We start from the raw sequence: 20485 nt of genomic DNA, 5'->3' as shown, positions 1-20485 counted from the left end.
TCACAGATGGCATCTAATCTTCAATAAGTATGCAAAAGCTCTTTAATAATGCAAGGTATAATTATTATTGTTTTAAAAATCTGGATTTTATTGTACGTGTTGGGATTTGTAAGATGTCTTTCCATCAAGCAAGTTAGAGTAGACTCACATCTACTAAATTCTTCCTAAAACCACACTTGAAAAAAATTTATTTATTTATTTATTTATTTTTGGCTGCATTGGGTTGCCGCGTGCAGGCTCTCTAGTTGTGGCAGGGTTCGTTGCCCTGTGGCATGTGAGATCTTAGTTCCCTGACCAGGGACCGAGCCTATGTACCCTGCACTGGAAGGCAGATTCTTAACCACTGGACCACCAGGGAAGTTCCCTAAATTCACACTTTTGAGAAACGATAGAGTTTGGAGGAATTGCTGCTATTGTAATTAATAATTACAATAATCAGTTTATCATTAACCACTTAGTCTCTTTATAATAAGATATCTAAGCCTCAGCAAACTGCTTATTTTAATCAAAATTCCAAAAGAAATAAAAATCTTTTCTATGTAGTTCCTTATAATAAATAGTTGAAGATATCTACTCATATGGGGCAAAAAGGAAGTTTAGGAATGTCTCCTCTTTGTGATGATTTTAATCGTGGAATAAGTCAAGCAGTAGATTTATAAGAAAAGGAGATGAGTGGGTATTCATAGATCTGGTCTCAGTGAAAATGAGATTATTGTCAAGGCTAAAATAAGAAAGAAGTCCCCTCTCCAAAGGAGTTTACATATATAAATCCCAGGTTGGACCTTTTATTTCAGGGCTTCTGCTACTCTGAATGCTTAGTTCTCTTCTCCCATCGTGTTAGTTTGGATTTCGTGACCCTCTTCCTGAAAGAGAAGGTAGTTTCCACAAGCTCAGAGTAGGGGACTCGTCTGTTCTGGAATGGGGCTGGAGGTTGGGCAGGGTAGAACAGGTCAACGACCCCACCCCCCAGCCCACTGAACTAACTGGAGGAGAGTCAGGAGGTCTGGGTAGTTGTTCTGCCACTGACCTTGAGTAAGTCAGTTGATACCTGGGCTCACACTATGTAAGGTTATACTAAAGAGCTTCCAGTAGTAAAAATCTGATTTTGTAGGTGGCCTGAGCGGAGCAGCTCTAAGCACACCTAGAGGTGAAGGAAAATAGGAAGTGGAAAAAAGAGGGAAAAATGGAGAGTGAGAGATGTAAGAGGCTGGGAATAGGGGAGAAAAAGGGTATAGGTCAGGCTTGATGGTTCGATGCCAAGAAATTGCCGTCCCTGGGGTAGAGACGGACTGGTGGGGACAGAGATGAAAACAGTTTCATTTCTATTTACTTGATCATTTTAATCTCAGCCAACACTTAGCTGTCAGAGAACACGCCTAATGCAGCCGAATTGCATGGCAGCTTGACCTATTCTTAGTCATTTTATTCTTAATCGTTAAGTGACCTTGATTTAAACCCATCATTGCTTAGTACCCTTTGGTTACTGAAGTCTCCAACCAAAGAGACCAAGATGACTTCTGCATTTTATTGTTCTGTTGTTAGGCTTCATAATAGAAAGACAAGCAACCCTGCAGAAGTAAATGGGAGAGAGCAAAGAACACGATACGGGATCAGGAAGTACGGCATCCCCGGAAGCGGCGCGGGTGGGCCCGGAGGACGGACTGCATTTCCCAGGCTCGGTCGCCACGCGGCCCCGCCCCCTCCGCCGCCGCGGCCCCGCCCCCTCCGCCCGGGCGGCTGGACTCGGCGCCCGCCTGACTTCCCAGCGGCCCCGTGCGGCCCGGGCATGCCCAGTGTGGGCGCAGCGGCCCCGGCCCTGGGAGCGCCAGGGCGGGAGCGGGTGGCCGGGCGCGGAGGGGTGCGGAGGGGCGTGGAGGAGCCGAGCGGGTCAGCGGTGGACCAGGGGCCGGGCCGGAGCCGGAGCCGCGGGGGCGAAGCTGCCGGGTAGGTGCAGTTCTGCCGAGCCTGGCCCTGGCGCCGCGCAGCCTGCGCGCGCGGCAGGGGCCCCGGTGGCTGGGGCGGCGAGGGCGTGTGAGGGCAGCAGGGCCCGAGCGCGGGGTTGGGAGGTGCGGGCGGGTGCTGCGCGCGGGGACGCCTGGCGGGAAGGTGCTGCGGCGGCGGGGCAGGGCCGGGGCGCGGGACGCAGCCCGCAGTCGCGGGCGAGCCTCTGCCCAGGTGCGGCGCGGCTGTCTTTAGCTCCCCGCTTGATGGGAGGTGAGCGTGCCCCGCGCCTCGTGCACGGCTGTGGTTGCGGAGGGAGACCAGCTTCCAGTCGGGTTTGCCAAGGAGCTGGGGGGAAACGGGTCCGAAGGGACCTGAGGGCTCTGAGCATCCGGGGAGCCCGGTGGGATGTAAGGATGCTTACCTTTAGTGAAACTGGAGTGGGATGTGACAGCCTCCTGCTTTCCGGGCTTGCGTTTCTGGGTTTAGTGACTTAGAAATGAAAGTACAGGACTGTGCCTCAGTAGATGCTTAATAAGTTCTCATGACTGTTTAGGAATTTAATAGCCAGCTGTATTTACAGGCTTACGAGACATTTTGTCCATGGGATGCTCGGGTTAAACAAAAATCCTCATCGCAAAGCTTGAGTACAAAGCCCCGACTGAGGGTTCAGACACCGGGGTTTTGAAGTTCGCTGTAGCCTTTCACGTGCTGTAATCTTGGGCAAGCCATTTAACTTCGGAGATTCAGTTCCTCCGTCTGTGAAATGCTGTGAACCAGATGCATCTCACTTACGTCCACTACAGTTGGAGGGTTCCCTCCGTGTTATACAGTCTCTGGTCTCAAATCGTGGCAGGTTGCTTTTCTCCATGCCTGAGCTTTTTGTCAAACCGGATAATATTTCTGGATATTCCGGATAATTCAAATAGGATCTGCGTATAAAATTGAAGTGACTTGTCCTTCACGGGCCACTATTGGTCAGTAGATAACCTGCCACTTGGTACTTGCAGAAGCCAGTTGTTAATGGCCATGGTTCAGGTAACACAGCTCCTCTCCTTGGATTAGGACCCACACGCTTCCAGCTGTGTCAGCACCTTGTGAGAAACCCAGACTAAGTAATCGGCTTCCTTAAACTCCCAGACTAGCTCATTCTGTAGTGGGATTATGTTTATGTAGAAGTTAAGTTTTTATTTTCATGTTACTGCACTTTGTACTCAAAACCTATGAAAAATTTTAATACCCTTAATTCATAGATGAGGAAGTAGATGGTTAAAAGTGAATCCGTGATAATCTTTAGAAACTAGTGTCTTATGTATCATCATTGAGCTTTAACTATTCACCTGTCACTGAGTATCCTATCACTCAGGTGTTTTTTGTTTGTTTTTAAGTGGGAGCATTAACGAAAGTTTCTTACCCTAGAAACTTCTCTACCTGAAGTGAGTGCATCTGTGTAGGATTTGACCCAAGGAGAAGATGGTACATGCAGTGTTGTGCAAGTTGCCTTCCCTCTGCTGTATTCCCTGCTCTTCCTGTTCTGGGTGGCAGTAGTCCAGTTGGGTCAATAAGGTACCGTTTGGTGAAGTGGTCATTAGGGAAAGTGTGCTTATGTTTTGAAATTCGAGGTGTATAGAAGCTGCCTGTGAAATTGTCATTATGGTCTATCTCTTAAATTAAGAATACCCTAGATTGGTTTAGTCAGGTTTGAGAGCTTTAGAATCCCAAGTCCTTAATTAAACTTTTGAAAATGGGTTTTCCATTCACCTTAGACATCACATGGGAGCGTAGTATTTTAAAAATACTTATACACGTGAACTTTCAAGTTATTATCTTATGAAGCTAGATTTCTCATTCACCTAAGAAATAAATAAAATGGGAAAGCTATAGAGTGTTAAAGAATATTTATACACGTGGACTTAACCTTTTTCTGGCCTAGTTTAAAATTCATTGTTTCCTGCATGCTTGTTAAAATTGTACATATATGTATACATTTAAAGTTGGAAAACAGGGAAGGCATATTTGGGGGTCTTGGTGGGAAATTTCACATCATACTTTGAACTTATCTGTGTGCTGGAGGGCCCTGTGTATGAAGTGCAGATTTAGTAATTTTTGTTAGAACTTTCATTTTGCTCCTGTATTTGTATTCAAGTAACATCAAGCACAAATATTGCTTAGGAGGATACTGAAGTGTAATTATCACCCATCTCATGATCTCAAATCTCAAAAGTACTTGGGACGTGTAGGAGGGGTAGTTAGGGACATCAAGGCCCAGAGAAGAGATTATTAATCCATGTAAAAGTGCAAGGGTGGTAAGTGATTTAAAAATTTATTGATTTCAGGTTTTGCAGTAGTTACAGGTATAACCTCACTTAGTTAACTGTGCTAGTATCTACCTAAGTGCTAGTATCTACTGCACTCCTATTAGAGAAGTTTGTGGAAAACGTCATCAAATGTACATGAAGTAACTTGAAGATAAATATTTTTCCCCGATTATGCTCCGTCTGTTTCCAGGTGCTTCATGATGAGACATCTGGGGACACTTCTCTCTCCTTTATGTAGTTGATAGTTTGGGCGGTGAAGAGATGGCTGACAGTGTCAAAACCTTTCTGCAGGACCTTGCCAGGGTGAGTATGTCAAGTCATATTTTGACCCTTTTGCTGCAGGAACTGACTAGAAAATCCTTTAGGTATTTTTGAAATTTTTATTATATTTGTTGGGTTCTTCACCTACAAGTTTTCATTCTAATCCACACTACTCGAGGAAGGGGTATTATCCTGCATCTCGCAGAAGCTTGGGAGAACTGTCTAGTGAGTGTCTGTAGTATTGAAACCCTGTTTAACTTGGCCCCAGACCATCTTTTTTTTTTTTTTAACTTTATTTATCAATATTTTTTTTTTTGGCCATGCCGCATGGCTTGTGGGATCTTAGTTCCCCGACCAGGGATTGAACCCCGGCCCTTGGCAGTGAGAGTGTGGAGTCCTAACCACTGTACCGCCAAGGAATTCCCTAAACTTTATTTTGGAATAATTTTAGAGTTGCAGGGCTGTACAGAGAACTCCCCTATATCCTTCACCAGGTTCTCCTAATGTTAACATCGTATGTAACCATGGTATAGTGTTGAAGACCAAGCAATGAACATTGGTACAGTGCTATTACCTAAACTCCTTTGTCCAGATCTACACTATAGGACCCGTCTTATTCTCCCATTCTACAAGGCGGAGATGATGATGCTCTAGAAGAATGTCCTGTAGAGATCTGTTTAGGATGTAGTCACCCACGTGATCAGTAGCATAACATTCCATTACAGTGGCTGTCTGAGGTCTAATGCCCTAGTTGCAGCCCCTGTAGCTCTATTCCCGGGAGCAGGAGAGAGGCCAGTTCTGACGGGGAGTGGGAGTGTTTAAAAGTTTATCACCTTTGAATCAAAGAGGGGGGAATTGAAGGAATATCTTAGAAGGACCAAAGAGAATTCATGCAATGTGATCTTCTTTTAATACCTTACGTCCTTTTGTGCGATAAAATTTCAACCCTGGATCAGTTATACGATGTGAACTTTGTGTGTCTGTCAGCCCCACTAGACTGTAAGTATCTCAGAAGTGGGGATGCTGTCATCGTCCTAGCACATACTAGGCCCTAAGCCGTTTGAACTTAACTATCTTAAAATTTTAAACTGTTTGTGGAAGATTTAGAGGTTAAAAAGCAAAATAAGATTAAACATTTCTTATAGATAAAACATCAGGTGCCATGCTGCCAATTTATGCTCCTATCAGCAGGTACTTCATAAACTTGTCCATTTCTCTGTATCCTGACAGTTTTCTCTAAAATTTGTTTTCGCTCATAACAGTAGGTGAAAATGCCATTCTTAAATCCAGGTTGGCCATTGCTTCCAGAATGCCTTTTTCTACTGCTGCTTTTTTTTTTTTTTTTTTTTTTTTGGGCTGTGTGGCATGTGGGACCTTAGTTCCCTGACCAGGGATCGAACCCGCGCCCCCTGCATTGGAAGTGCGGAGTCTTAACCACTGGACCACCAGGGAAGTCCCCTTTTTTCTGCTTCTTGATGAAGTTGAATACCCTAGTCCTTCCCACTCTACTTTGGACATAAATCTGTTGTGGTACTTACTAAACTATAAATTTTTATTTATTTATTTTTTTCTTTTGGTTTACTTGTGTACTTTTCCTGCTGAGTTATAAGTTTCCTGAGCATTTCCATATGTTGTCTAGCTCATTGAAGATGCTCAGTATGGGAGTGGGTGGATGAATGAGTGCAGTCCTTTGAACTGGGTAATAGGTAGTTCTGATGTTTGTAGTAATAACAGTGATCTTTCTGCCACTGGGGCTCTTCCAGTCATTGGCAAGTGCCTCCATCAGTGACTTATAGACTTAACAACCCTCTCCCTCAGCATACACTGTTTAAAGACATTCTCCTCCAGCTGCACTACAATGTTGTTTCTGTCTTATGTGGCGTGCTCTTATCCTACAGCTTTGCACACTTTTACAGTGATTATTTCTTTGTGTCTTCCATTAGCCTTGGTCCAGCCCTGGTCCTTTCTTGAGACCAGTGTTTAGTCTACCCTAGTATTGCTAGTTTAGTACAGGCTGTAGATCGTACTTGTAGACATCAGATTGATATTGGAAGAGTATAGAGGAGGGCAATAACTTGGCTTTATAGTATTGGTAAGTGTTGGAGTAGAAAACCACTATTTTGCAACCATGTTATTCAAGATTGGTTTGGGCAAGAATTGTTAATTGATGCTAAATCTAGGGGAGAGGACTTGATGAGCAGGATATTTGCCTGGTCTCAGAAATGTCTGCCCACAGATTACTTATTAGTTGCAAGGAGAAAAATTTGCAACCATACAATGGAGCTGGATAACACCTTGACTGAATATGTAAAATTGACATCACCAGCAAGGTGAGACAGATATCACATGCCTCTGGATGTAATACCTGGAAGGGCACACCATCACTTACGTGATATTCCTGCCAAAAAATATGTAACCTGGGACCTAATCATGAGGACACAAACCTAAATTGAGGGCATCCTGTAAAATAACTGACCTGTATACTTCATAAAGGAAGACACGCTAAGGAGCTGTTCCTGATTAAAGGAGACTGAAGAGATATGAGAGCTAAATGCAACATGTGATTCTGAACTGATGTCTGATACTTGAGGGGTAAAAATGCTATAGAGGGCATTACTGGGACAAATGGGGAAATTGGAATATGGACTGTAGATTCAACTATTTCAATATTTAATTTCTTTAATAGATAACTATCTTGTTATATTAAAGAATATTCTTAGGAAATATACACTGAACAATTAAAAGTAAAGAGACATGACACAGCAACCTACTCAAATGATCTAAAAATATGTGTATATATATATAAACAAGAATAAATAACAATGTGGCAAAATAGCTGGTGAATCCCGAGAAAGGGTATTAGGGAGTTCTCTGTTCTTGTAGCTCTTCTGTAAATTGGGAATTATTTCAAAATAGAAAAATATCAACGGTCCCCTAAGCTTTGTAGCAAAGTAAGTACCATGATTTCCACTGTTATTTCATCACTTTACTCTATGTAACTTTGGAAAGTCTTCTGACCCAAAATCTTCCCTCTTTAAAAATAATACTCTTGTGTATAGGGAATCAAAGACTCCATCTGGGGAATTTGTACCATCTCAAAGCTAGATGCTCGAATTCAACAAAAGAGAGAGGAGCAGCGTCGAAGAAGGGCAAGCAGTGTCCTGGCTCAGAGGAGAGCCCAGAGTATAGAGAGGAAGCAAGAGAGGTAAGGAGTGGAGGCTGATGTCAGAAAACATCTGAATTCCCTTCTGTGGGCACTTTAGGAAGTGATCAAACTTAGTATAGAATTCAGGCACTACATAGTGACTTGGAGTTTCAATACCCCGTTATTTGTCTTTTGTACCTTCTCTCCCAAAAAAGTTACAGGTGATTTCCCCCTACTCCCCTCACATTGAATTAAACTGGTGTCTAGCGGTAATCCTTGTTCAAAATGTCGGGGTGTTTAAAAGAAATCAGGATGGTGAATAGAGAACCATAAAAAAATTACTTGGATTGATGGATACTTCTAGGAGCGCCTGTGTGGATTTTGATAGAAGAACCTCAGACATCCTCTTCTAGTCTCCAGTCTTGGATTTTAGAAAATATAGTTTTTTGTGTGTTTGTTTTTTTAAGAAAAACTGCTTCTCTTGAAATATTTTTAGCCTTTTCTTATTGACATTAGGAGAGAACATTGGGAGAACAGTAGGTGCTGGAAAAATAATATGCCAACAAAAGATATAAAAAGGAGAGCTACTGAATGACACTATGGAAATAACCTGTATGCCTTTTAAGCTAAATACATGTGGTCTTTTCCAGTGAACCACGTATTGTTAGTAGAATTTTTCAGTGCTGCGCTTGGAATGGTGGAGTATTCTGGGTAAGTTCTTTTTCGTCAAATTCCGGGTGCCTTATAAGCATCTTTCTTTTTTTTTTTTTTAATTTATTTATTTATCTTTGGCTGTGTTGGGTCTTCGTTTCTGTGCGAGGGCTTTCTCTAGTTGCGGCAAGCGGGGGCCACTCTTCATCGCGGTGCGCGGGCCTCTCACTATTGCGGCCTCTCTTGTTGCGGAGCACAGGCTCCAGACGCACAGGCTCAGTAGTTGTGGCTCACAGGCCCAGTTGCTCCGCGGCATGTGGGATCTTCCCAGACCAGGGCTCGAACCCGTGTCCCCTGCATTAGCAGGCGGATTCTCAACCACTGTGCCACCAGGGAAGCCCTATAAGCATCTTTATTCAGATTATTCTGGTGTTCATGGTTCTCAACCGTCTTCTTGAAATTGAGACAGGTAGCTTTCCCCTGCTAATACGTGCTTAAGGCCATCACTCAGGATTCTGTGCACCTTCGCTCATTTTATTCCCACTCAGAGAAAACTTGTATGTAAATATCAGGAATAGATAGCCCTGAATATACACTTTTTTCGTAAATGACTTAGTCACAAGTTTTAATGTTAATAGGTAACAATTTCTTGTGACATTGTCTGGACATTTTGGTTAAGAGCAACTATGGGGGCTCAGAGGGGAAAGACAGATGGATATGGGCAAGGTTCTCCCTTTGTCTGGTCATAGCAATGTCCTCGAATTGATTACTATTGAAACTCATACCAGAAGGTTGCCTACAGCTGACTGAGAACCAACACAGGCTTAAGTGAAATTTGAGTACTTTGAAGAACAAATAGTTAAGTATTTTCTTGGACTTGAAATTCAGTATAATTCAACTTGTTAATCTAAACATTTCACAGATGTTTTTAGATGTTAGCTTTTTTTTTTTTCTTTTTTTAAAAAATTATTTATTTATTTATTTATTTATGGCTGTGTTGGGTCTTCGTTTCTGTGCGAGGGCTTTCTCTAGTTGCGGCAAGTGGGGGCCACTCTTCATCGCGGTGCGCAGGCCTCTCATTATCGCAGCCTCTCTTGTTGTGGAGCACAGGCTCCAGATGCGCAGGCTCAGTAATTGTGGCTCACGGACCTAGTTGCTCCATGACATGTGGGATCTTCCCAGACCAGGGCTCGAACCCGTGTCCCCTGCATTGGCAGGCAGATTCTCAACCACTGCGCCACCAGGGAAGCCCTAGGTGTTAGCTTTAATTAATAAAATATGACTGTGTACTTAGTATATGCCTGTAGTTTGGCGTGACTACTCATTGAAATGTTCTTCTAGTCCCCCAGAAGTTTTACTGTTTTCATAGGCAGTGTCAGGTTTGTACTCCTCAGCTGGAGAACTGGGAAATAGAACTAAGTCCAATTTTGGTACCACTTCAGGGCTCCTGATTTGTAAAAGGCACTTCCATCTGGAAAATAATTACACTGAAACTTGGAACTCCTGTTTTAAAGAAGGGCTTTTAATGTTTACCTTATTTCTTCTCTCCTTTAGTTCAGTCTCCTTTTGTTTTATCGAGTGTTTATTCCCGTGCTTCAGTCAGTAACGGCTCAAATTATTGGTAAGTATGTCCATTGCCGAGGTGAGAGGTGTTTCCCTGTGTCTCCCTCAGTCTATTGAACGCTTCCTCTGTACCCGCAGCTTTAGATGTTTTTAACTCAAATCTCTCAACAACCCTTTGGGTATTGTTACAGATAGCATTTTATAGATGAGGAAATGGAAATTGGTTACCAAGGTTAAACCATTAGTAAGTGGCATAGCTGGGATTTGAACCAGGGTGGTTTCCTGCATACAGTGTACTGCTGGTCACTGACATATCAGTCACCACCCGGTAAGCAGGTTTGTCTCAAGGTAAGCAGCACATCTCCGTGGCTACTCTGAATTGGAGTTGTGGCCAGAATTTGGTGTGTCTATGAAGAATAAGACTCTCTGAAATAGGTGCAGTGATGTGCTGGCAGGAAACAAAGATGTATGTGCGTGGAGTAGGGGTTGCATATTTGGTCTTCTGGTTTTCCATTTCTCCAGTTAAACTAATAAGCCTTTCCGCCTTTCTTAGGTGATCCGTCACTACATGGGGATGTTTGGTCGTGGCTCGAGTTTTTCCTCACGTCAATTTTCAGTGCTCTTTGGGTGCTCCCCCTGTTTGTGCTTAGCAAAGTTGTGAATGCAATTTGGTTTCAGGTAGGTCCAGGGCAGAATGGAGTCTGGGTTTTATGGCATAATGGATCGCCAGGTGGCAGGTTTCAGCCTGCGAAGTTAGTGGCCATGTAGGGAGCGATGTCACAGCCTTAACTTTTCTTGGTCAAGCAGCCAGTGGGTGATCTCTGTGCTCTTGTAAAATGGAATTATCCTCTCAGGTCTCCACAGCATCTCATGGCCACATGTCCAGGGGCTTTTCTCCCCTGGCAGGTCTCATGGCAGATCAGTGGCCTTAGCTTTGGGGATGGATATTGAGGCCATTTAATTCATGTTTTGGTGAGCTCCTTTCTCTCTTACAGGATATAGCTGACCTGGCCTTCGAGGTATCAGGGAGGAAGCCTCACCCATTCCCTAGTGTCAGCAAAATAATTGCTGACATGCTCTTCAACCTTTTGCTGCAGGCTCTTTTCCTCCTCCAGGTGAGACTGGCCTTCTGGGTGCATGGAGCAGATTAAGAACAGAAGATTCATTAGAGGGAGCTTCACAAAGACAGGGTATCGCATTTATACTCAGCAGATATGTTTATGGGAGGCAATGATCCGTAAATCATTTTTTCACAGAAACAACTAGAGACTTAAAATCATAAAATGGTAAAGAATCATGAATTTGCCTGCTCCTCCCTGCCACCCTGAGCATTCTTCACTCTTCTGCTGTTAGAAACTTGAGAAGCAACCATCAGGCTATCTAGGTAGAGAGTGATGACTCAGAGTGGCAGGTGAACAGTGTCAGGTCTCTGAAGCTTTGGAATTAAGATTCTCCATACTTGTTCTTCAGGGGATGTTTGTGAGTCTCTTTCCCATCCATCTTGTTGGTCAGCTGGTTAGTCTCCTGCATATGTCTCTTCTCTACTCACTATACTGCTTCGAATATCGTTGGTTCAATAAAGGTAAGCCTGTCTAAAGAAACTCAGAACTTGGAGGCCCAATTTGGAAATGGTGCTGCTAAGTAGACTTCTTAAATTCTTCAGTACTTAGGCCCTTGGCAAACCGTCTTTGGAATGGAGCAGCCTTTTTGGCAAGAGGGGACTTGCATGTGGCTTGGGGGGATAACCCTTAACTTTGTTGCTGGGGAACGTAGCAGTGTGGCATCATCCTTACGGAGCTTAGTGTCACGTCGCTCTGACAGAGCCGTAAGATGGCATAAATGAGCACGAGTTATTTTAAATTAGAGAAATTAATTTGATGTTGGTGCATACAGATTATTTTGGGGGATGTTTTGAAAGTCCTTGGCATATTTGGGTTTGGTTGGTTGAAAGGGGTTAATTGATTCCTAGAGGATAGCTGCCTTTTTTTGATTCTTGCTTTGTTCAAGACTAATACTGACAGAGGATTCTGGTGTTGTAATTCAGAATTCACTTAGCCTGCCAGCTTTGAAATTTTGATTGTTCAATTGTAAAAGCTTCGCATAGAAGCTTTATGAGATTTGGACAATTCTAATTTATATGCTTTAGTTGTATTCTAAATGGCAGATCGGTACCTACAACTCAAAACTCAAATAAATTGTCTACCATATTTAGTCATTTGACTGAAAGGAAATGCGCAGCCTAATGGTATTGGCTCCTTGTTTTAGGAATTGAAATGCACCAGCGATTGTCAAACATAGAAAGGAATTGGCCTTACTACTTTGGATTCGGTCTGCCCCTGGCTTTCCTCACAGCAATGCAGTCCTCCTACATAGTCAGGTAATTTGACTGTAGGGACTTGAAGGGGACTGGTTAAAATACTCAGTGTAGGGGGCCCCCTTCTGTATGTCTGGTTCTGTACTAGGCATTCCGCATTCTTATTTGGCCATCAGGAGGTCTGTAGGATTTTTTCTCCCTGACAGATAGTCATAGACATTTGTCAGTTAGCATTTTTTTTTTTTTTTTTTTTTGCCCCGTTTTGTGGCATGCTTAGTTCCCCAACCAGGGATCGAACCCGTGCCCCCAGCAGTGGAAGCACGGAGTCCTAACCACTGGACCGCCAGGGAATTCTCAGCATTAAAATATAGTCTGCATGATCATATATGCCATATTCTTTCTTCTGTTTTGCTTCCTGGAACAATGTTAAACATAGCCAGCGCTTAGAAAAATCCTTTTTTTTTTTTTTTTTAAATGATGTGTTTGATACATTAAGGGTCCATCAAGCCATGATATTTAGCACTGGAGGCAAAGAACTTTGGGCTTCTAATATCTTCAAAGTCATGGCTGTTTTGAAGGTGACTAATTCTTTCTTTTTTTTTTTTTTTAAACAGTGGCTGCCTATTCTCTATCCTCTTTCCTTTATTCATTATCAGCGCCAATGAAGCAAAGACCCCTGGCAAAGCATAGTAAGTATTAGCCAGTATTAGCTAAAATGTGTTAAGTTTTTTTGGTCTAAAGTGTTGGGGCCATAACACTGCAATTATGTGAATGAGACATTTTTGTTAAGGTTTTTTAAAAATAACCTTACATTGCAGGAAACTATTAATATACAGTTCAACGAGAGAAACACTTCTGGGATGTATCCCCAGATTTTCCCCATGCATATGTGCAGATATGTGTTTCAGAAATTGCTGCTATTATACATATTCTTAAAATGTAACAGTTCACCGAATAAGGCACTTATTACCTGTAGTTGAGCTCATTTTGTAAGAATGGCCAACTTTATAAAAATAGTGGGCCATGTGTTCTGGCTACAGGAGTTTATTGATAATGACAGTAAAACAAAGTATTTTTAAATGAATCTTTAGTAACACTAGCACTCTGAAAGTTTTATCACTTCAGAGAAAAGCCCAATCTTTTGATCAATTTTGGTTAAGTCAGTGAGGATACACTTATTAGAAATTTCCAATCTGCTTTGGGTTCTTGCATGTTCTTGCTATCCAGTAAATGCTAAGTGTGTATCTTTTTTTTTTTTTTTATAGAATTTTATAGTTAGCAGAGGACTTTGAAAACCTTATTTTTTTTTTTTTTTTAAAAGTTTGCATTTTTTTTTAAAATTTATTTATTTATGGCTGTGTTGGGTCTTCGTTTCTGTGTGAGGGCTTTCTCTAGCTGCGGCAAGCGGGGGCCACTCCTCATCGCGGTGCGCGGGCCTCTCACTATCGCGGCCCCTCTTGTTGCGGAGCACAGGCTCCAGACGCGCAGGCTCAGCAATTATGGCTCACGGGCCCAGTTGCTCCGCGGCACGTGGGATCCTCCCAGACCAGGGCTCAAACCCGTGTCCCCTGCATTGGCAGGCAGACTCTCAACCACTGCGCCACCAGGGAAGCCCCTAAGTGTGTATCTTAACGTAACTAACTTTCTCTTGAAGCTCTCCTGAAAATGAAATACACATAGCATACGATATCTTCAGACATAGCTTGAAGTTTGTACCCTAGAAAGGTACTTCTTGAGTCAGAATTAATCTAAAACAGAACTTTATTTCCTCTAAGCCCCGATACTGCAAATGGTGATACTACTGCACTCCTGACAGGACCCAGTGCATTCTTTAGTTGCTGCCTGTCTAATCTGTGTGTCTAACCTCTGTATGTGCTTGATCAAATTTCTGGTGTCTTGTTTTCCCCTGTATCATTTTATTTTATTTTATTTTTTTTTAAAGTATTTATTTATTTTTTATGGCTGTGTTGGGTCTTCGTTTCTGTGCAAGGGCTTTCTCTAGTTGTGGCAAGTGGGGGCCACTCCTCATCGCGGTGCGCGGGCTTCTCACTATCGCGGCCTCTCTTGTTGCGGAGCAAAGGCTCCAGACGCACAGGCTCAGTAATTGTGGCTCACGGGCGCAGTTGCTCCGCAGCATGTGGGATCTTCCCAGACCAGGGCTCGAACCCGTGTCCCCTGCATTGGCAGGCAGACGCTCAACAACTGCGCCACCAGGGAAGCCCCCCTGTATCATTTTAAATTGAAAGTAGTCAAGTAAGTTGTCAAATAATTAAAACAATTTTGCTCACCTGGGGGGTCTAACAGGTTGGGTCTCTTTTGCCTTTTAGCCTTTTCCAGTTGCGCCTCTTCTCCTTGGTGGTTTTCTTAAGCAACAGACTCTTCCACAAGACGGTCTACCTGCAGTCTGCCCTGAGTAGTTCAACTTCTGCAGAGAAGTTCCCCTCACCACACCCATCTCCTGCCAAACTGAAGGCTGCTGAGGGCCACTGAGTCGCCTGCCACCCAGAGGGGATGGTGGGATTGGAAGGATGCCGCATCAGCTCTTTTTCTCGTTCACCTCCCTGACCAGGGAAGGCAGGACCCACCCTGCCAAGGGCCCTGTGCATATTCCCTTCTCTCTGAGGAATCGGGATTTTTGTCTCTGGTGCACGTAAGGCAGAATCGTCCTGACACCAGTATGGATTTTAAACACCGGTGAGTCTGAAAGGACCACAGGTTTTTCTGCAGCTCTTTTCTAGCATCTGCCAGCCCCCGTGCCTGGACTGATTTGAATACTTTTTCTCCCTGTGCCATTTATCCTCCCACCTCCCCTTCCCGCCTTCCACCATCCTTGGATGAATGGATTTTTGTAATTCTAGTTGTTGTATTTTGTGGACCTGTTGTTTTGGTTTTTCTGTGAAGCACATATATTGGACGTGGGAAGTAAAGGAGTCTCTCCTGCTCCTGGTCACTCCCGTTATAGCCATCACTGTCTTGTTTCTTGTAACTCAGGCTAGATTTGGTCTCTTGCTCCACTGCAAAGAAAACAAGCCTGAAGAGATGGGACAGGAGGAAAGACCTCACAGCCAGATCTGTTGGGTTTTGAGGAGTGGTTTTCTATCTTCCCCTTGAAGGGGAAAAAGCTTTTTTCACTGGTACATTTAAAGCTCCCCCAGCTATAGGGAGGTACCAATTTTGGACAAGTGCCACTGCAACACAGAATGCTCAGAGAACCTGAACTTTTAAACTCTGGAGGTCTGAACTTTACTGTTGGCCACTGCTGGGTCTGTCTGGTATTTCAAAGGAATATTGGGTGCTGCAAATAGGAACTGAAGGGGTAAACTTATTAAACCCATTAAACCTGTGATTGGTTGCTGTTTTCCTGTCATTTTAAAGAGACTAAATATGGAGGGAGGGGCAGGTGTCAAAGCACTTGCACAGTTTTAAGACATCACAAACGTGAGCTTGTTTCCCACAAATGTGCAACGGTTGAAATTTACAAGTCGTCACTTCAAGAAACATATTCATGGAACCCAGGACTTTGTCTTGGATAATTTGGAAGATTAGTTCTGAAAAATGTTCCCTGAAGAAGTTTGGGTTATGTGCTTATAATCATGTTAACATCTTGTGAAAGAATTTGGGATTGAGTTGTTTTAAAGTCTATGTGTACATCTGTCCTGTGTACTCAAAGAGAGGGCCTTCTAGACTTCAAGAATTGAACATTCTCATTCGGGAAAAGATTAGACATTTGGTTAACAGAAACCTTTACTATGTATAGGACAAAATAAGGATTTAAAAATCGTTGCCAGCAGATGTGAACCAAGTTTGAATACAGAAGGTTTTTAAATAGTGGGTATTTTGGAAGTAGGTGTTTCCAGCTCGTGAACAAAAAATTGTAAAAGACAGTTTAAGATTCATTTTCAATATCCCTCTGTGACAGACATCTCTGGTCATTTGACAGTAGTATTGCAGAGAACTACTTTCAGGTTGCCGAGGTGGTGGTTGAAGAAGACCTCAGTATTTCATCAGCTTGCAACTGATCAGCGACTGCCTTACTTAAGATTAGTTGTAGTTTTTAAAATGAGATTAAAATGGCCACATCTTTGCTGCCTGAAATTTGTATTTGTGTCAGCTAAGCTGGTCTTAGAAGGGTGAGGGAAGTTGAGTAGAGGAAGGCAAGTGATATTATCCAGCACTGTGCCTGGCTATAGAAAATGCTTTAAGTCACTGGACGTGAGGAATCTGTAAAGTTTTATTAGTGTAACTGAGAGGCCAGGCCTGTACAAAGGCTAGATTACCAAATGTCTATTGTAGGTATTCCTAATTTCATGAGATGTACACAAAAGCAGTGTAAACTTCTCTTGCCTTTTCACTAGCATATGGGCAGTGAGGGCAGCGATTAGGAAATTGGGATCAAAGGGAGAGTAGGCTCTGTTTTTGCCAAGTTCAGAATGGCAGTTTAAGGCAGACTAATAGTAACTGAAAATAAGGGAGGGCACATCACTACAGATGAAAGTGAGAGCTTGAGTTCCAATCGTACAGCCAGGAGGATCTAAGGAATCATGTTCACAAATCTCTCTTCAGGGACAGACATCACAGCTTGGACAGGTATGTGTGGTTGAAAACACGACCCTTTTATCCTATCTAGAGCTGAGTTGTCCGTTATAGTAACTCTACAAAGTAAATGCTTCCTAGACCTGAGTATGTTAAGTCTGTTGGAAACTTTTAAATGGACAAATTCACGCACTGACTTGTTCATTGCTCTGCACTTGGTTAAGGGGCCAAGAGAAAATTTAAGAGAAATTGTGACAAACTGGAATAAACCCAGAAGAGGGCAACTAATGGTTAGGGGTTCGTGAACCACCTTAAAGGATAACTTCTGTGGGAATAAAAGGGCAACTATAGTTGTTCACTGTCTGTTCATTTTCCATCCACTTACTTTCTGATTATAGAAGTAGTCCATTTGTCCAGCTTCTGTGCTCCGTGGTTACCTCTGTGGAGGTTGCTCTGGTAGACGTTACTGGTTCTCCAGTAGTGATGGAAGGCTGTTCAGCAGTCATCTCACCACCCCTCTTCTTTGCCCCCACCCTAACATCCCTCCTGTGCTATCGTCCAACCCACAGAAGCTATAAGGAAGCTGACTCCAGGTCAGTGTAAGTTCAGTCTTTTTAACAATGAGAGCCGTACATTCAGTGAAATATTTTGGATGAACCTAAAGCGAGTCCACAGAACCAGTAAAGGATCAAGTGAGGGGAACAGATGACTTAATTATGTAACAGTCATTTGAGCGCCTTCTCTGTCAGGCTCTGCAAGGCACTGGGGATTCAAGGGTGAACCAAAAAGATGATTGCTGTCCTCTTGGACCTAACAATACGGTGTAGGAGACTGAGAAATGATCAAATTCTTAAGAATTATGTGTTCAAATAACTATTATTTTCCATAGGTCTCAGTCCATAGTTGGATAAAACATTGGAATTCAGAGAATCTTCGAGTAGGATAAGAGATTATGCCGTGTGTTCAGGCTTCCATCCTTGGACTCATTCTCTGATTTCAAGTTTAAATGTTGTACCTTCAGATCTGTGGGACAAAGAGTAACCATTTGATCATTTAGATAAGTAGTTCTTCACCAAGGGTTAACAGCAGCATCCTTTCAGGAGCTTTTCTAAGATACACAGTAACCCCACCTGGACCTGGAGGAAATTTAAGTAATTCTAGAAATAAAAGTTAACAAATTCTAATAACTACTTTCACAGAAACTTGGTAAACTATTGCATCCATAAAGTAAGAACAGATTGTGAAAAGGGGACAGAATAGGAAGGTTCTTGGAAATTAAAACAGTTGTGGAAATAAAATGAGACGGCTTATAGAAGTGATGCCGAGGATGCTAAATTAGAGAACGACAACGTAACATTGAAGAAATTTCTCGGAACAAAGAGCAAAAAGATTAAGACACGGAAAAAGTTAAGAATCGTGGAGGTATCCAAGAATCAGATCTGACGTTTGTTTCAGAAAATAACAGAAGCATGGAGACAATAAAATCAGGAAATTTTCGGGACTTATGATGAAAATTGGACTTTTCATATAGATGCTTTTCACTGCCAAGTGAAAAGCAATGAAAGGAAAAACAAAAACTTTTAAAACCAGATGGGATCTCTATGGAGAAACACCAGGAAAATAGGTTACCTCCAAGAGGCTGACTCACATTGCTGTTAGACTTCTCAAGAACAACTCTGAGTAACAGAAGATAAAATTGTAATGCCTTGAAAGTATGCTTTTATGTGTGCTTGTGTGTATATGGGATGGGTGGGTCCCAATTTCGTTCTTAGAACTCTAAACCTAGCTATGCTATCAAGGACAAAATAAAAGCATTGTTTGCTTTCCATTCAGCTTTTCTGAAAAAGTTACTTGAAGAATCTATCGAAGTGAAAATTCCAAGAAATAGATGACTAATTAAAACAAACACCCAACCAAACAACATGAAACAGTGGAAAGAGAGTGCACTGAGAAGAAATCTTGGTAATACAGCTATACAGCATACTTGGAAAGGTGGGTTCTGGGGAGAACATCTTCAAGAAGAAAACGTACTGTTACTCTGGTCTGCTCCAGGTGAGACGAAGACGTGTTTCTTTGGATCAATAATATAAAAGAGGCAAGTAGACACTTCAGGAAAGACCAAAAGCTCCACAGGAATGACAACTCCTACAAAGCAAGCTAAAAATAGCATTATTTTAAACAACTGATAGGACTGTAAAAAGTTTTTCGGAACCAAATCAAAACTTTTGGTCCAGTAAGTCAGGAGGGAGAGAGATTAACTGATTAACTGAATGTTCATATATAATCTCTGGGTTTATAATAACTTTAATTTTCCCCATGATTTTGCCACCCTGACTTTTACTTATAGATAAGCCTTTCCCTATCAACTGATATTAAAGAATCATCCTAAAAATAGCATTAGATTTTTTAGAAATTGTTATTGGAGTACAGTTGATTCTTGGCTTAGATTTTGAACTTTGTTCTTTAGTATATTTTGACTTCTGAAAAAGTTGACTTAATTGTACCACCTGGAAAGTTAAACATATCCCTTTAAGAAACAGGTTTAGTAATTCAAAAAAAAAAAAAAAAAAACCGAGAACCTCGATATCTTAAATGTTCTTGAAACAGTATTTTTTTTTATGTAAAGGAATCTTTCTAATTTTAATTTCTTTTTTTTTTTTTTTTAAAGCAAAACTCGTTTTGAAGAAGCATTTGCTTGAAGTTCTGCAGTTCCTTCAGGTTCAGCTTCAGTTTCCTTCTGTTAATAAAATGACACTGAACACATAAATACAAAACGAAAAAGCAGATCTATTGACTCATAACATCCTGGGGTGAATCTGGTCGTGTAAATTTTGAAAACTACACGTGATTTTGAAGTACTGATTTAATATGCTTTCAGTAAGTTTGGTCGGTTGCATTCAACAGTAGAGTAACCGCGAAGAGAAAGTGCCACTGGCACTAAATTTGAACACTTGCCGGATGCTCCCATTTTTGTCGGTGTGGCTCTTGCTCACTGAGATGTGTAGGGAGTGGGAGTGCATGTCTGAGAGGTGATGGAATTGGCTGCTGAAACTTCACCCCCTTCCGTGCCTTCAAGCAACGTTTCTTTGTGTGTGAGGAGAGGAGGGGAAGAGAGGCAGTTAGGGCAGCTTTCACTGGCAGGTTACTTACAAAGGGGTGAGCAAAGCACCGCCAGGCTGCAAGCTGGTTCCGGGAAGAAGCTTGTCTACGCTTTGGGAGGACCGCCTCTGCGACCGTGGGGGACTGAGCCCGCGGCGTAGATTCTTCCCACCGAACCCCGACGACCCCTTTAGCCCTAGGCATGCTCATTCACGAGGTCAGGGGCTTAAGAAAGGGAAATAAATGCCTCGTGACATTTGCAGCGCTCTCGTCCATCGCAGTTTACCGGAGCAAAGTCAAACATAGCTCTTGAGCGAACTGTCAGGCAAGATCCTGCACAAGAGGTAGCGGTCTGGACCGGGAAGCGATTGAGGTTTCATTGAGAATAGGTAGAAAATTCTTCCCACCTCTCCTTTAACCTTATATTAGGCAACATCAATTTCTACCTTTAAAGAAACGAAACTCTCAGAAACGGAGGCGAGCGACCTCAGCCCAGCTTTTCGGGATTTGTAGTTTCTGCCCATTCCTTCGCGTAGTTTCCGCTTCTTGTCACGTGACTGTGCTAAACGCGCCACACCTTCCGCTCGCGACTCCTTCGCGGCCCGCAGACCGACACGTCACTGCTCGGCCCTCAACCAAACTGCTCCGAGTGTGTTCTTT

General features: G+C 42.7%; 1 protein-coding gene and 1 long non-coding RNA gene across 3 annotated transcripts; one reads left to right on the top strand and one right to left on the bottom strand.

The window, feature by feature from the left end:
* Nucleotides 1-1759: 1759 nt before the first annotated feature.
* EI24 (EI24 autophagy associated transmembrane protein) lies at nucleotides 1760-17076 on the top strand. Its single transcript, XM_059930117.1, has 12 exons — nucleotides 1760-1944; nucleotides 3361-3507; nucleotides 4450-4562; nucleotides 7580-7725; nucleotides 8316-8376; nucleotides 9871-9937; nucleotides 10433-10557; nucleotides 10875-10994; nucleotides 11350-11461; nucleotides 12145-12256; nucleotides 12808-12882; nucleotides 14521-17076. Exons 3-12 carry the CDS (start codon nucleotides 4521-4523, stop codon nucleotides 14681-14683), a joined length of 1023 nt encoding a protein of 340 aa, XP_059786100.1. The 5' UTR covers nucleotides 1760-1944; nucleotides 3361-3507; nucleotides 4450-4520; the 3' UTR covers nucleotides 14684-17076.
* On the bottom strand, nucleotides 15982-20346 carry LOC132370309 (uncharacterized). Of its 2 annotated transcripts, none has more exons than XR_009504540.1 (3): nucleotides 19877-20346; nucleotides 18758-18883; nucleotides 15982-17749 (listed from the first exon to the last, which is right to left on the bottom strand). It is a non-coding gene; the product is annotated as an uncharacterized LOC132370309 (long non-coding RNA). The 2 variants fall into 2 exon arrangements; XR_009504541.1 differs by having other exon boundaries at nucleotides 20272-20346.
* Between the last annotated feature and the right edge of the window lie 139 nt (nucleotides 20347-20485).

The sequence above is a fragment of the Balaenoptera ricei genome, chromosome 8, assembly GCF_028023285.1.
Source record: "Balaenoptera ricei isolate mBalRic1 chromosome 8, mBalRic1.hap2, whole genome shotgun sequence".
Taxonomy (NCBI): Eukaryota; Metazoa; Chordata; class Mammalia; order Artiodactyla; family Balaenopteridae; genus Balaenoptera; species Balaenoptera ricei.
Note: the sequence above shows the minus strand (reverse complement) of the source record. Positions and strands in the feature narration are given on the sequence as shown.